This window comes from Fundulus heteroclitus, chromosome 22, assembly GCF_011125445.2.
Source record: "Fundulus heteroclitus isolate FHET01 chromosome 22, MU-UCD_Fhet_4.1, whole genome shotgun sequence".
NCBI lineage: Eukaryota > Metazoa > Chordata > Actinopteri > Cyprinodontiformes > Fundulidae > Fundulus > Fundulus heteroclitus.
Genome location: NC_046382.1, coordinates 36,379,538 through 36,394,283, shown reverse-complemented (window position 1 = coordinate 36,394,283; position 14,746 = coordinate 36,379,538). Strand labels below are relative to the sequence as shown.

Here is a 14,746-nt window from a genome sequence, read left to right as displayed (position 1 = left end):
ACGATCTGTTTGACAGTGAATGGCTATTGTTATTGAGGTCTTTTTTTCTTATGATGGGACTCTCATTAAGAGATATTTACCCAAGAAGCCATGGTCTGGTTGTATGATGTGTTTGTGCCAAGCAATCAAACATTTTAGCAAAAAAATAACAAAAAACCCCAAGAAGATAATTTTTAAATCTTTTGTTTACTCACCTAGTCTGAATTTTAAGACTGCTAGAGGTCCTCCATTAAAGACTAAAGTCACCGTATCTGTCCCCTCCGGGCCACCATCCAAACCAGCTCCCCAATGCAGTCCAGTCAGGCCTCCAGAGCAGGTTAGGTGCTGAGTTAGTCTCAATGTGGTTGCTGGAGCTGCCTCTTCTGCTACCAGTGCCACATTCAAAGGTGCCAAGCCCACATCAAAGCACATCACTTCCTCCTGCCCCCCCACCATAATGGCAACAGCCCCAGCGGGGTGCCAGGCCATGTATGAGGGTGGTACCGGGCAGGGGGCCAAGACTGAGACCGCCCGTCTATGGTCATAAAGGACTAAGGAGGAGTCCCTCAAGCCTAAAAGGAGAGTGGTCTCAGATGGGTGACGAGCGCAGGAGACAGGAGGAGATGGCAGTGGGATGGTGGTGATGGATGTGCGGTGCAGGCGACCTCGTGCACATTCATACACGCAGGTATCAGCGCAGCAGCCCTCTCTGAATTCCTGAGGTTCTGCAGGTAACTCCACGGTCAGCATCTGGTAGTGCTGAAGCTGGCTGAAGCGGCAGTCGAGGGGGTTTCCTGTCGTCCGGACAGAGCAAAGGACCTGCAGTTAAAAGAAGACAGAGAGGAAACAGAACTCGAGTCAGACGACGTACTGTACCACAGGAAAGTCTCATTCCACCTCCATCCTTTACTTCCAAAGACATCTCACTCTTCGTCAAAACCTTTCTACCCAGAAAAGAAAATGGTGTACAAAAGCAGCCAGGACGGGTTTTGAGTATTTAATTGAGAAAGATCAAAAAGAAGATGAAGACCGAGAGAATTACCTATATTTAAACATATTTTTAGAGAGCAACAATTTTGTCATCAGAGGTTTTTCGGACAAAACTGGTGCAACAGAGTCAGGTTTTGAAGGAGACATCGGTACCACAAACCTTTCAGATCTGCCCATAGGTTTCTATGACCCCCAATATTGCTAAAATTAGAACCATCCAGTCACGGAGGGATACAGAAATACCATTTCATGCAGTTGTTACTATTGTCATTTTTTACCTAAGTGGAATACCATAAAATGCAGTTCAAAGCCTTCAGCTCATCAAAAATCAGAAAGGGTTGTGATAAAAATCAACAAGAGGGATCATATTTCTCCTATTTTAGCTTCCCTTCTTTGGCTTCCTGTTAAATCAAAAATAGAATTTATAATTCTCCTTCTGACATATAAGCCCTTAACAATCAAGCTCCATCATACATCTGAGATCTGATTACCCTGTATGTTCACTCAGACTGCAGGTCTACCAGTGGTTCCTAGTTTCTGAATGTAGAATGGGAGGCAGGTCTCTTGGTTACTGGGGAGTGGTGGCCTAGTGGTTAGAGCGGCGTGCTTGCCTTCCAAGAAGGCTGAGAGTAGCGGGTATCCAGACTGCCACTGTGGGCCCCTGAGCAAGACCCAGCCCCAGATTGCTCCCCAGGTGCTGCACAGTGGCAGTCCACTGCTCCTTAAAGGCTGCTTCACACGGCAGGATTTTAAAACAGTCGGTCAATTTTCAAAGCTTGAGAGTGATGATCATTGTGGCTAAACACTTCGACCCTCATCCGACCACTGGACTTGTCTTCAAAAAGTAAGTTCCATGTTTCTGAGTGCATTTGAAAACTGTAGTCTGGCTTTTTGTTTTAGCTTTGGTGAAATGGCTTCTTCATCGTCTTTTGGACAGGAATCATTTTCCTGCGCATTACAACGTTTTCTTGCCAACCTCAATCCAAACCTTTACAAGGTCTTTTGCTTTTCTTCTGGGGTTGATGCACACATTTCTCACCAAAACATGTTCACCTCTGGGACACATGACTTCTCTCCCTCCTGAATAGCATCACCTTCCCATCACTTTCATACGTGTGTGTATCACTGTTTGACCAGAAGAACGTGGCAACCTTCAGCCATATGAAAATTGTACCCAAGGAACTTGGACGTCCACACGTCTCTTTTTTTGGCTCATTTCTGCGTTTATTCCCTCTGATGTCACACAAGGCAGCGTTGCCTTAAAATACATCCATTATTAGCATTATTAGAATGTAATGGTTGTCCTAACTAACTTAAAACAAAAAGAGTCTGCTTTCACTGCAGACAGTCTGAAGATCATGTGTCATTTTATACAGTTTATATAAATATATGGTCTCATCTATAAATCTGAGCCGTAGTTCTGTTTTTTCCCTCTTTGTAACTAATTGTTCTCCAAGCTGCACCTTGGAAGTGCAAGTGTAAATATATCAGTATCACAGGAAAATCAGTGCAAACGGACCTTATTCTACTTGTCACTATACTACAGTGTCTTTGACATGAAGTAATTATGTTGTTGAATAAACAGTTTTTGAATGAAAACGGAGATGCAAAGAGAAAGAGAGAGCATGTCAGAGAAAGAAGCGAGTCACCTCTTGGCAGCAACTCTAAACCCCAAGAGATGAAGGAAACAAGGTCTTCCATGCTGCTCATAAACACCTTGCTGTCAATCAAGACAGCTAGTGATAAGAGCTCTATTTTAACTCAAGGTCAACAACGTCTTCTCCCTGAGCATGCCACGGCTTGGCGCAAAGTGATAAACAACCACCGATGTTTACCTGCGTGAGGTGCCAGAAGCTCAGTATTAGAAAATGACAGGGAAACAAAACCAGCTTCGTTTGATGTATGAGGAATTTTTAGAGTCTTTGGCCAAAAGTGAAAATCCAGAGTGAAGATCATTTTTCTTGCCTGGACTAAGACCAGGCACTAGGCACAAAGACCCTGCTAAGGAAACTGACAGTAAAGAAGACAGTCCATGTCACAGTTTTTGATAAAACACCCACCTTGAACGGGAAACCGAAGGAGGAGACAACAGCCTGCGATAAACAGCAGTCCGCCAGTCACTAACAGAGCTTTTTATAAAGGATTTCACCTTTGCAAAGCCTCTATCAGAGCCTTGCATTGACCGTGGCAGCTTTGGCTAAATGAGCCCATTTCTTTTCGCCATGTAGACAGAAAGAGGGATCGGCTGCCTGCCTGCCTTCCTTTCCTTTTCCAAAGCTGCTCGGCCCAGTTTTTTGGCAGGCATTGCCAAAAAGGGACTTAGAGGGAGGAAAGCTTTTTTTTCCCCCCTGCCTGCCCGTGGTCTACAGCAGGAAAGAAGCAGATGACTGTCCTCCTGAAAGCCTTTTTTTTTTCCTTCTCCATAATCCCTCAGAGCAAACTCCAGCTGCTCCCCAGGGGGTGAATGCTGTGTGTCAATGTGTGGGTTTATTTGAGGCATCAGGCAAGAGGGGCTTGGTTCAGGTAAAAGGTGCTTTATGCCTGGGAGAGCTCCACTGCTCCAGGGACAAAGTGGTGCATTAAATAAACAAGCATGCAAACACACAACAGGCAGACAAACCACTGAGTTTGTCCCACAGAAAGCTGTCACAGGTATCGTGTTACCAACTTCAGTCCCACTAAGCCTGACCTCGCCAACCACATCTTGTCCTCTAAGCATTGTGTCCCGTTCCTGAGCTTCTGGCTGCCACTGGGCCAGCATGCCATCACGGCACCGTCACCAGGAGAGAGATGCTGCTGATTAAGCTGTGTGTTCACTGACAGGCCACCATTAGTCAACATTTACACCACAACAACTCGCAGGCTGAAGATATATGAAATGTTCTGCAAGAGAATTATAAGCCAGACTTTATTTCATTATATTTTGCTACCGATAAACAAGCAAGCCTGAAGAAACAGAGTCTGAGGAGTTATAAAAGGGATGTTTTGGATTTTTTGAAGTTAGGCTGAAAGAAAATCCACAGATTGGTGGTAGACAGACGGCTCGTCAGTCGGACCCTGTGTTTTAGATGATGTTACTAATTAAAAAGAGTCATACTGCAAATGCTCATAGCATACATCGCAATGTCAACCAGTTCACACTTGTAAGGTCCTCAATTCACCCAAAGTCCACCGAGTGTAGAGCAATCTTTGGGGTTTTGTCATTTCAGCATCAAAGATGGTAGGTTCCTGTGCTTTTCCAGGTCTTGTAGTAGTTTGGAAATTATCCATCTCTTTATTTAGACCTTAAAGGGCATTTTGACTTAACTCATGCTGCAGCTTTTTCTTTTTTAATAAACAAGGCTGACAGAACATCCGTCTGAAAATTTCACAGCTTTTTGACAGAAGATTGGATTAGTTACTAAGATTCAATTCTTCAGTGATACATTGTAAACCACAAACTCATAAATAATGGTGCATCTGCTTGTTTACTGTAAATGTTTTAATCTGCAAAGAGCCATCTCTGTGTGATATTTAGACCACAAACATCAAGTGATATATCCAGGGCCTTGCTATATTAGTCACAACTCTTCTACTTTTTCACATTTTATGACATTACAGTTGATAGCGCTGACTCTAATTTAGGAGTAAACTAGTAATGGAAGTGAATGCAAATGTAAGCCAAACCTTCAGACATTTTTTATAAGGAAAAAGTAAATAAAAATGCTTAAAAATGCTCCTTTGTCTTTGCCTTTCTAACAATATCTGGATAAAATGCAGAGAAGTCTGTGGTGTAACGTGATGGAATAAAAAACTGCAAATGAGGAGACTAATTTTATAAGATACTCCTTCGCTGATGGTAGCAGAAATCTGCTCTTCAAGCCTAAAACTTTTTTTTATACATCGCCTTTACAATGTACACAGTGACATTACAAGCTTACATACGCATAAAGCGCGGTCAGGCTGTGAACTCTCTTGAGTTTCTAGTTGAATATGAGAACGTACAATAGATCTAATAATTCTGGGAGGGTAACAGAAAAAGGAGGATTAAGGGCAGAAGAGGACGAAAAATATTGAAGACAAAGGGAAATGTATACAAAAGATGATAAGAAAGAGGAAATAAAAAAGAATTAGGAGGCAAAGCACAAGAGAAAGAAAGAAATGGATTGTAGGCACGGCGAGAAGAGATGCAAAGAGAGCAGAGGCGAGAGGAGAAGGAGACGGAGAGGCAGAGAGAGACCTCTAGTAAGTAGCTTTCTCCTGGTTATTGGTTTCAGTGACTGGTCAAAACTATTCTTCTCTATTCTTTCTCCCTCCCTCTTGCCGGCACCCTTTCTCCCCCTCCGTGGCGTGAAAGATAAAGCGGACGGGCCCAACTGTGTGGCTGGCCCTTGTTCACAGCAGTGGCCTTTTGAAGCCAATTTTCCAGCTCACGGAGCAGAGAAAGACAGGGAGAGACGCACGGAGAGAGACGGAGGGACTTGGAGGAGACCGGAGGGATGAGGGGTTGCTGAGAGGGAGGAGGAGGAGGAGGAGGAGGAGGAGGGGGCGCCGGGTGGGACTAGGAAGTTTTAGGCATGTGAAAGAGGGTCAGAGATGGGGTACCGATGTGACATTGGAACAGCAGGAGTAGGGAGAAAAAATATTCTTCTCTGTAGCAGCTGCTGCCTAGGAGCATTAGGAGCAGAAGGAGATCCCAAACTGCTGCATATTCTGACTCACTTGTAAAACGTAAAATGTTTCTGCACATAGTTTAACAACCGGTAGGACTGAATAGTTCAGATTTGCAAATAAAGACGCACAGAAAGATCAATCAAATGGAAACTAAAAAATCTGCCTTTTCTTTACCAAGCTGTCAGCTCATGGTAACAGCAGCACTCTTCGGCACAGATGCTCTGGCGGAAAGAAGAATACTCAGACTTTGCAGTATCAGAAAGGTGTTGCAAATAAAGTCAGAGTAAGAAGAAGCAATTTAAAAGGAAGCTGTGTTTTTGTTAACATCTTGAGATACGTCAAAGATCGTCAGCAAATAAGATGTCTGAACAGAACATTTGCCCTGTTTTATCCTTTTGCGCTGAATTCTGTCATAGAAAATGCTAGATTTGGAAATATTGGCAGCCTTTTGGAAATCTAAGGCAAGGATCTATGTTCTCTAGAACAGGGATGTGGCCAGATGTGTTGGATCTTCATTGATGTACCCCCCCCCCTTCTTCTTAAAAAATCTGACAGCTATACTCTCTTCCTAGAAGAGGCAAACTACAGCATGTTTAGTTTATTTCTGCGAGAAAAAAAAACGTTTAATTATTTTGGTATTTTTATTTTAAACTATTAAAAAAATTGCACTTTCAACCTCAAGATTTTGGTCCGTTCTGCAGCTACTTTCCTAGAATATACAACAGGAAACTGCTGATCACTCTAACCTCGCTGATTGCCTATCTATGATGCTGAAGATAGTTTAAAATGTCCTCTCCATGATGATTTTGTGTTGGTTACAAATATCAACTCCCTGCTTTATAGCCACTGTGCTCTCAAAAATACAACTCAACCTTTCCTCTGAATAGTACAAGTAATGATCATTCCAAACAGGATGAAAGAAATGTTTTGAAGGCCATTGTCAATAGTTTTTACATTATAGAGCTTAAAGAGAAACCAGAATACACTAAAACTATGTCGGAGGGACAAAGGTTTACAAAAAATAGAGATCCAAAAACTAAATTGTTGCAAACTCTGTGTCTTGTTTAAATATTTTTTTCCTTTTCCAGCAGAATTATGAAAGTCACGTCAATGTTTGAACATTGGTACTCCCAATTCCACAGCAGGGCGGCATGGTGGTGCAGATTTCAGCACTGTTGCCCTGCAGGAAGAAGGTCCTGGGTTCAAATCCCCTCCAGGTCTAATAGTCTAGCCTCATTCAACCTCATAACACATCTAAGATCACAACGGCACCCTGAACACACATCTGATAATCAAAGCCATTATATAGGCTGTATTTACACACATACCATATACGGTTTCCATTTTTGGCAGATACAGCGTAACGGCGGTTTTGACAGATTTTGTCGTACTGGCTCTTCATTTCCAGTTGGATATTAATCAGGGGAAAAAAATATGTTTTTTTTCTGTTTATTTTTGTAATTGTTTTGAAAACAATAATTTATTGCAGCAAACGTGACTCAAATAAATATAAAGCACCAACACAAACTGTTTGTGAAATATAACAGGATGTTGTACGATATTTATACACACAGTTAAATAGCCATTAGATTATTAAAATCAAAAACATTTTCTGTGCAAGCATATTTGTTTGGAGAGTGATGGAGTCATGGAGGGAGAATCATTAAAAATGCTAACTGCTTGCATTAAACTGTATGTTTTCCTCTCCTTCCACCCCTCCACCTTTGCTTAGCGTGTGCTTTGGGCTCCACTTATCAGCATGGGGAGTGGTGGTGGTGGTGGGGGGGTTACGAATTAAGACCACATACGGAAAAAAAAAAAAAAAAAACAGACTTTAAAAAAAAAAAAAAAAAACGAGAGACTGGCTAGAAAATTGGCTTAGTGCTGCAGATAGCGAAGTGAACAAAAGGAACATATATATGAGCTTGAAGTGATTGAAGTAGCTGGCGTCTCCCGATGTGTGCCCGCCGTTTGATTCCTGCCACGGCTCTTACATAAACTGCTCGCTTAATTTCACACTGCACATCTGAAAAATGACAACAAACGCTTTCATTAGAGCGCGATGCCGCAGCCCCATGAAGAGACTTTAATGTTCTTGAGGCGGCGAGGAAGGGAGGAGAAGGAGGAGGAGGATGGTGGGGGATGTCGGAGGAAGACGGTGAGGACTTAAACTTGGTGAAGGAGTGAGATAAATGTAGAGCGCCTGCCCAAAAACAAGAGGCAGCAAACAACATCTGCTCTGATTTTTTTTTTTTTTTCATATTCATGTGCCCCCTTCCCTCCTACACCTCCCTCATTCTCTCCTGCATGAATTTATTTCCCCTGCCTCCAGTTGTTAATGCTCATCTTTCCTCCCTTTTGCAGATTCCCTTTCCTCTCTCTGCTGTGGTGAATATTTTGCATATGCATACAGACGAGCAGCGGAGTTAAGCTCGGTTTGGTAATGTGGGATCTTTCATCTGATTTCGGCGCGAGGCCAATCCCGAGCTGATCCTTCGTCGTGGGTATGGTTTTGCCACAGGCCGCCAATGTGTGCGTGGAAGCCAGAGAACGTGTAGGCGTTCTCCTACATGCTGCACCACAGATTACCGCTCCTTTTTTTATTTCGCACGGTGAAGCATGGAGGTGCAACAGAGGTACCACCCTTGAGGTGACTAACAAACCATTCCCAATCCCATCCATGACAACACAAATCTCAGCTCAAATCAGCAGCTTTTCCTTTCTTTGCCCTGCAAAGTCTGCGTGCCTCAGAGTCTGCAGGAAATATGCATGGATCTGGAGTTCTGAGTAATGCTACAGAGATGAATGTTTTGAGTAACAATAAAATCAACAAAGGCCTTTAAAACTTTCGGATTGTACTTTGAGGTTTAACATTTTTTCAGGCTTGAAGCCTCATTTCTATGCCTATGTCTGGTGTTTTAACATTTGCAAAAAGCATATAATTCAGAATAAGTCATCTTCAGTGTATTCTGAGTAAATGATCAGAGCTGATGCCGCAAAAAGCTTAAATTAGCAAAAGGAGCAGCCCAGTGTTCATGAAATGTCCAAATATTTATCACAAAAAATAAAAAAAAAACAAAAAAACAAACAAACAGGTTTTACTGTAAAGGTGATTACAACATATCTTGCCTTGGTATCCTTGAAACTTCTTTCCCCAGTATGTAGCACCTTTAAACCCACCAATGACAGGCATTCGTTGTCTTACGTCCTAAAGAATTGATCAACACTGATTAAACTTTTTAAAGTTCTGTCTTTGAAAAGTTCTGTCTGAACATTTTTGCCTCTGGTGAACAGCACAGATGGGCAACCGACACATCAAGCTGATTTATATCATCTACAATAAACTCTGCAAATACAGCGCTTTGCAAAAATATTCAAACCCCATTCAACATTTTTTATATTTTTGTCAAGATATTCGGAGAAACCTAAATTGATTTTATTAGGAATATTATGTGATGGACCAACACACATACAAATTGTGCGTGGAGGGAAAATTGTACATGGTATTTAAAGTTTTAACAAGCAAAACTTTGCAAAGTGCAGCATATATTTGAATTTAGTCTTTCAGAGTCAATTCTTTGTAGAACTACACTCACTGCAATTAAAGTGAAAGTGATGGTGAACATCAAGTCCTACTTTTGGTGAATTTCTTGTATCCCAAATTTCCCCATTATGGGACAGTAAAAGGAATTTCTTATCATACATTAATATGCTTCAATGCAAATCATTCCATTGTAGCTCTTTGTGTTTATAGTGTTTTTGGAACCGTACTGTATAAATAAACGTGAGCTTGACTTTGGTAGTTTTGGATCATACTAGTTCTATTTCCTGGATTTATACTAAAACTAATTACAACTATTTACTAAACAACTGAAATCTGTCAGCAAGGGGTTAGCTAGATTTATTTAGTAGCATCAGACTGAAGGACATGAATAAAAATGCACAACACTTTTCAGATTTTTAGAATTTGGAGGCCTGCCAGCCTAGGATCCAACTTTTAGATTGTCCTTCCTTAATCATATTTTAAGTCTGCATTTAGGACATTTTATCGCTAAGTAATGAGCCAACAGTGAAATGACTATTGCAAGTTGTTTTGTTTGACAATCGCATCCGCCAAATCATACTTCCAAATAAAATCGCATATGGGATAAAAGGACTCAATTTAAACATTTTATTACGCGATGTGTATCTGAAAAATTTTAACACATGCTTTAATTTTTATTTATTGTATTAGTAGTTTTTTTTAATCAATTTCCTAAGGCTTTTTAATGAAACCCAATAAAAATGACAGGCAAGTGCTTCATTTGCTTCTTTTTCATTACATAAACAGTTATTTTAAACAGTCGTTGGTTCTAGTTGTCTTTCCAGCTGTTGAACCAGTTGTTAGCACTGTCTCTTATCTTCTACAGTGAGGTTTAGGAGAGAACTGCATAAATGGAACAAAATCTGACTATTTCCACAACGAGAAGCATAATCAACAAGTCTTCAACTCAAAAGGAACGCAGTTTGTTACATTATATGTTTTAAAAAAAAAGATGATTAAATATTTTTTCTCCACATCAGCTTTTTAAGACATTAAACATATATCAAAACATTAAATAATAATTTAGATTGTACACTGCACAGGGCACATTGAAAAAGAAAAGTTGTGTGGAGTCATTTAACTTTCACATTGCTACTATAATAAGAAAGTTAGTCAATTAATCCATTCATAAACAGTCCTTTTATGATTCTCTTCAGCTTTTGAAGCCTGCACCTTACCTTCAAAGTATCAGTCAGACCTGTTAATTGCTCAGATCACGGATATAAAGTAAACCTGGTGAATAATCAAGGAGTCATTACTCTGAAACAGTTTCCTCAGGTGAGCAGGGGGGTAGATGCAGGCAGAACTGAGCCAAGTTTACCATCGTTTTCAAGTGCAGGATGGAAATGAAGGCTGTTACATGCTAGTTTATTTAAAAGTATAGCGCACAAGGAATGTTTTCAAAACTCATGTACAACAGGAGAGAAGATAGAAAGAAACCTCTGTGAGCATAACTATCCTTCCTTCCATTTCCCATGTTGCCATTTATTCTGGCATTTTGAAAAACACCTTTTACATTAAGGTGAGCAACAGGAAATAAAGGAGACTTAGTGGAACATCAAGACCTGTGATGGTTTTCAAGCATTTGTTCAGCTCAGTGTGTTCTGCAGCATCATGACCGGATCCTTTACTTTTCCATAACATGACTCTTTCATTTCATTCATTTATTTACTTATTTATTCATTCATTCATGAATAAAGGATGAACTGATCAAATGGGAATTAAATTTCACTGCTCTGAGTGTCCACAAGTGGTGAGATAATTACTAGCTGAATCAAGTGAAGTGCTAAACTTTGACTTTCAGTTTCAACCATCCCATGCCCCAGGGTGGGTAAAGCATCTGCATAGCGAAGGGCGAAATTATTACTGGATCATTTGAGTCACAGCTGCATTGATTCTGTAGCAATGGTGCATATCCACATGACGTGTGAGAAATCTAGAGCTCATATGGGGAAATCTTTCAACATGCGGTGATTAAATTGTGTATACTACAGTGTTTAATACACATGTCTCATGTCTACCAATGACATTAAAACAACAGTCTGACTGATGTATTTGTAGGGGTTCCTCAGGCCAGCAGAAGGACCTATGTAGTTGCATAAACAAGGTATATATAGGAACAGCTCAAAACCCTAACCCAAAAAAAATTCACCGATGCTGTAACCTAGCCAAATGTTGCACTGGGAAAGTAATAGTGTTCTAGTTTGTCTGATAACATTTGGTGGGCGCTGTGTAACTAACTGAGGTGATACCATTAGTAATTTCTTTGAATTAGCTGACAAAAAAAAAACAAAAAAACATACGAGCACCACAGAAGAGCTGGGATGTTTTTTTTTGTGTCCAGAATACATGCAAGCCTCGTCTGGTTGCACGCTTTAAAATATAGACTGTATACAGAATGTGCACGCGTACCTTGAGTCCTTCGGCAGGTGAGCAGCTAATCAAGAAGAGATTGTTTTTATGTGTGTCTGTAGGCGTCCACGGCCACGCCTCCTCACTCAGCTCGTCCAGCTTCCACCAGCAGAGCGCCACGTCCTGGAGACGGCTGAGAGCTACACGTCTGTGAAGTCTCCGGCCTGGCCCGCCCACCTCCACACACGTCACCTAAAAAAAACAGGAACACAGAGACAAACACTCGCAAAGCTGGCTGGCTGCGCCGAGAAGCGGTCGAGAAGCCCACAGAATTAAAACAAATCTTGAGGGGAAGTCATTAGTGATTAATCCATTTGGATTCACGCTCCTGGTCTGTTGTTTTATCACCTCGGGGCTCTGACACCTCCACCGCTGCAGCCCCAGATGCATTGCTTGTCCTTCCCCCATTCTGTTTCTGTTGATGTCTAAGGTTGTGTTTTATCTTCCATTATTAATGTCTGTGTGGGGTTGTTGTTTTAGCGATGTGCATATTTTTTAGGAAGGTCCGCCACGCTCTACGGGCCACAACAAAGAGACGCACAGTAATGAGCTCTCGTGGTGCTTAAGGGGGAGGCTGCAGCACAGACTCACACACATATGTAAGTTGGAGTATGTATGTGCACCGACACATGCGCAAATACAAGCAAAAGCAGCAGTGTGTTTAAGCAAAATGCCTTTATAGATGCACACACATCATTAGGTGATTGTAAAGCTGGTGAAATCACAGGTCCTACACTTTGACCCGATCATTCAACCTCACCAAAGCTTATTCTATCTTAACACACAAACAGCCGCAGCTCCACATTCGTACAGACCCGTCAAACACATCCGAATAAAGCAGAGTCAATTGCTGAAATGCACAAACACGCAAATGACCCCATCCTCTATCATGTTGTAAAACATTATTTAGGAAGTGGTAGATAGAAGATGGATAAAAGACTTTTCAAAACCTATTTTAGCAGAGTATGATTTCTATTTGAGAGCTAAAATATATGAAAAAAAGAAGCACAAAAAATATTTTCCCTTGCCTCATTTCTGTATATATTTAATTTTTTTATCCTAGGAGCAGAGGCCCCATACGTGACGGATTCATTGTGTAAAAGAGGGTTTTAATGTTATTTTTAGAGAACGACAAACTGCGATAACATGAAATATATGACTACGTTGGTGAAATTTTACGTGGAAAATAAATCGTGATAAACCAAATACTGAACTAAACATCGTTTAATTTCTTTTTGCTTTGGTTTTACTACTAGCATAGACCCAAATAGTGAGTAGTCTATCCAGCTACTAGTAAAAACAGAAAGTCAGTACTTCCATCACCACATAAGATGAGATGGAAATACTGACTGTACTAAAAACTTACAACTGTGTTTTGACGATGAAACAACTCAGCTGTAGGTTTATAATGATGTTACATCATGACGCCAAAGATACAATATTCCCCTTTACATTAAACCAGCAACAGTTTGAATGCATGCCACTTACATAACTGGCTCAAATGTATTGCTGTCCAAGCAGTTCTTTGCACTGCTTAAATTACATACAGCTTTATTGCAATGACATTTAATCTGCAGCCTTACTGGTTGTAGATTAGCACTACTATTACTAAAGCAGAAACCTTTCTACGTGCGAGAACTAAAAAATCTAAAGGCCCACCTTAAATCTGAATTCTTTGTTAAAGGGTGCCAATATTGACAAATGTTATATGAAAAAGAGAAACGGAAGGTTCAAAAAGATAAAATAGCAACTTTATTGTGCTTCTTCTGGCCTTCTTATTATTTGTTAAAAGTCCTGCTCTCTCACAGCCTTAATGGATGTTTCAACATGTCAGAAAATACAGTGTCCAGCTGAATAACAGTTTTCTGGAGGTGGCACATGAAAATATCTCTTTACAAATTAATGTATCAGCACAGAACACGGGTTAAAAGCCTAAGAACTTGCAGGATTTGGTGTGCTGTGTTATATGAGTAGAGAATATTTGAGATTCAGTGGTCCATGTCTGCCCTCCTTGCTCCCTGAGGGGGCAGAATTTCCTTTGGACACAAAATATGCCTGTGAATGATGGAAGTACATGTGATGATAAAGGGAACAAAGAGTTTCCCCAAACAGCTGAACAGGAGATCAGTGACAGATTAGAAATCAAAAAGAAGGAGAAAATATATCTAAAAATCACTGGGTTAATAACACACTCTATCTCCACCACCCGTATGCCCCCTCCATCCCTACCCATCTCCTTGCTCTTCAATTTTTTTTTTCTGCTGGCGTTTGCTGGTCAGCAATAATCAAAAACCACTTTCTGTGGGCCGGATTAGTTTAGCCCCCCCTCAAAGCCCCCCTACTCTCCCTTTTCCAGCTTAGCCCACTGGACCAGGGCAATGTGTATGTGCTTGTGCATGTGTGTGTTTATGTGTGTGTGTGTGTGTGTGTCTTTGGAGGGTGGGATAAAGAGTGTGTCTGTGCCCACATGTGTGTATGTTGTAGGTTACATGCATGCATGTGCATGTACATTGACACTGGCGCACAGGGTGTGCAGAATGAAGTGGTGCTGGTGATGAAGGTTGGGCCTTATCAGGGCTCTGCTTCTGGAAACAGACGCTCGGCGGGAACGATTGCATTGACGCACACACAATCATGGATGCACGCGCGCACACACACACACACACACACCTTGAAAAAAAGAGCCTGGCAGTAATGTGATAATGCCTGGTTTAGCTGTTAGGAGCAACAGAGGGAGGAGACTGTTTTTAGGGAAGAAGAGGGCTGCTCTTGATCAGATCTATTACCAGCATCTTTTAAAACATATTCAGACCAGATGAAAATAAATACAGCATATGAGAGAGCTGAAAGCATATCAAAATCTAAGAATTTACCAAACTCAATAGTGAACTGTATCTGGTCTCAAAATGGTTGTTCAATCTAAAAATTGTTTACTGGAGTGACCGCGTACTAATTTCAGACCAAGCAAACGTTTTCTCTATGGAATAGTTGTAAAAGGGAGGGTGGAGCCTGATATTACTACTTGAGCGAATCAGCTCACGAGTCTTTCCAAGTACTTAACAGGTGTTTTTAAAAGGATAAGAAAACAACGTCATTTGTGCTTTAACAAGCAGAAATCCTGCGATGATC

At 41.0% G+C, this 14,746-nt stretch overlaps 1 protein-coding gene across 1 annotated transcript in view; it reads right to left on the bottom strand.

The window, feature by feature from the left end:
• The window catches only part of LOC105933306 (WD repeat containing planar cell polarity effector), an 83,951-nt gene that overhangs the window by 34,879 nt on the left and 34,326 nt on the right, over positions 1-14,746 (bottom strand). Inside the window, exons 9-10 of the mRNA XM_036126154.1 lie at positions 11,618-11,809; positions 195-798 (exon numbers count right to left, since the gene is read on the bottom strand). Of these exons, the coding sequence (XP_035982047.1) occupies positions 195-798; positions 11,618-11,809 (796 nt within the window). The remainder of the gene's footprint in view (positions 1-194; positions 799-11,617; positions 11,810-14,746) is intronic.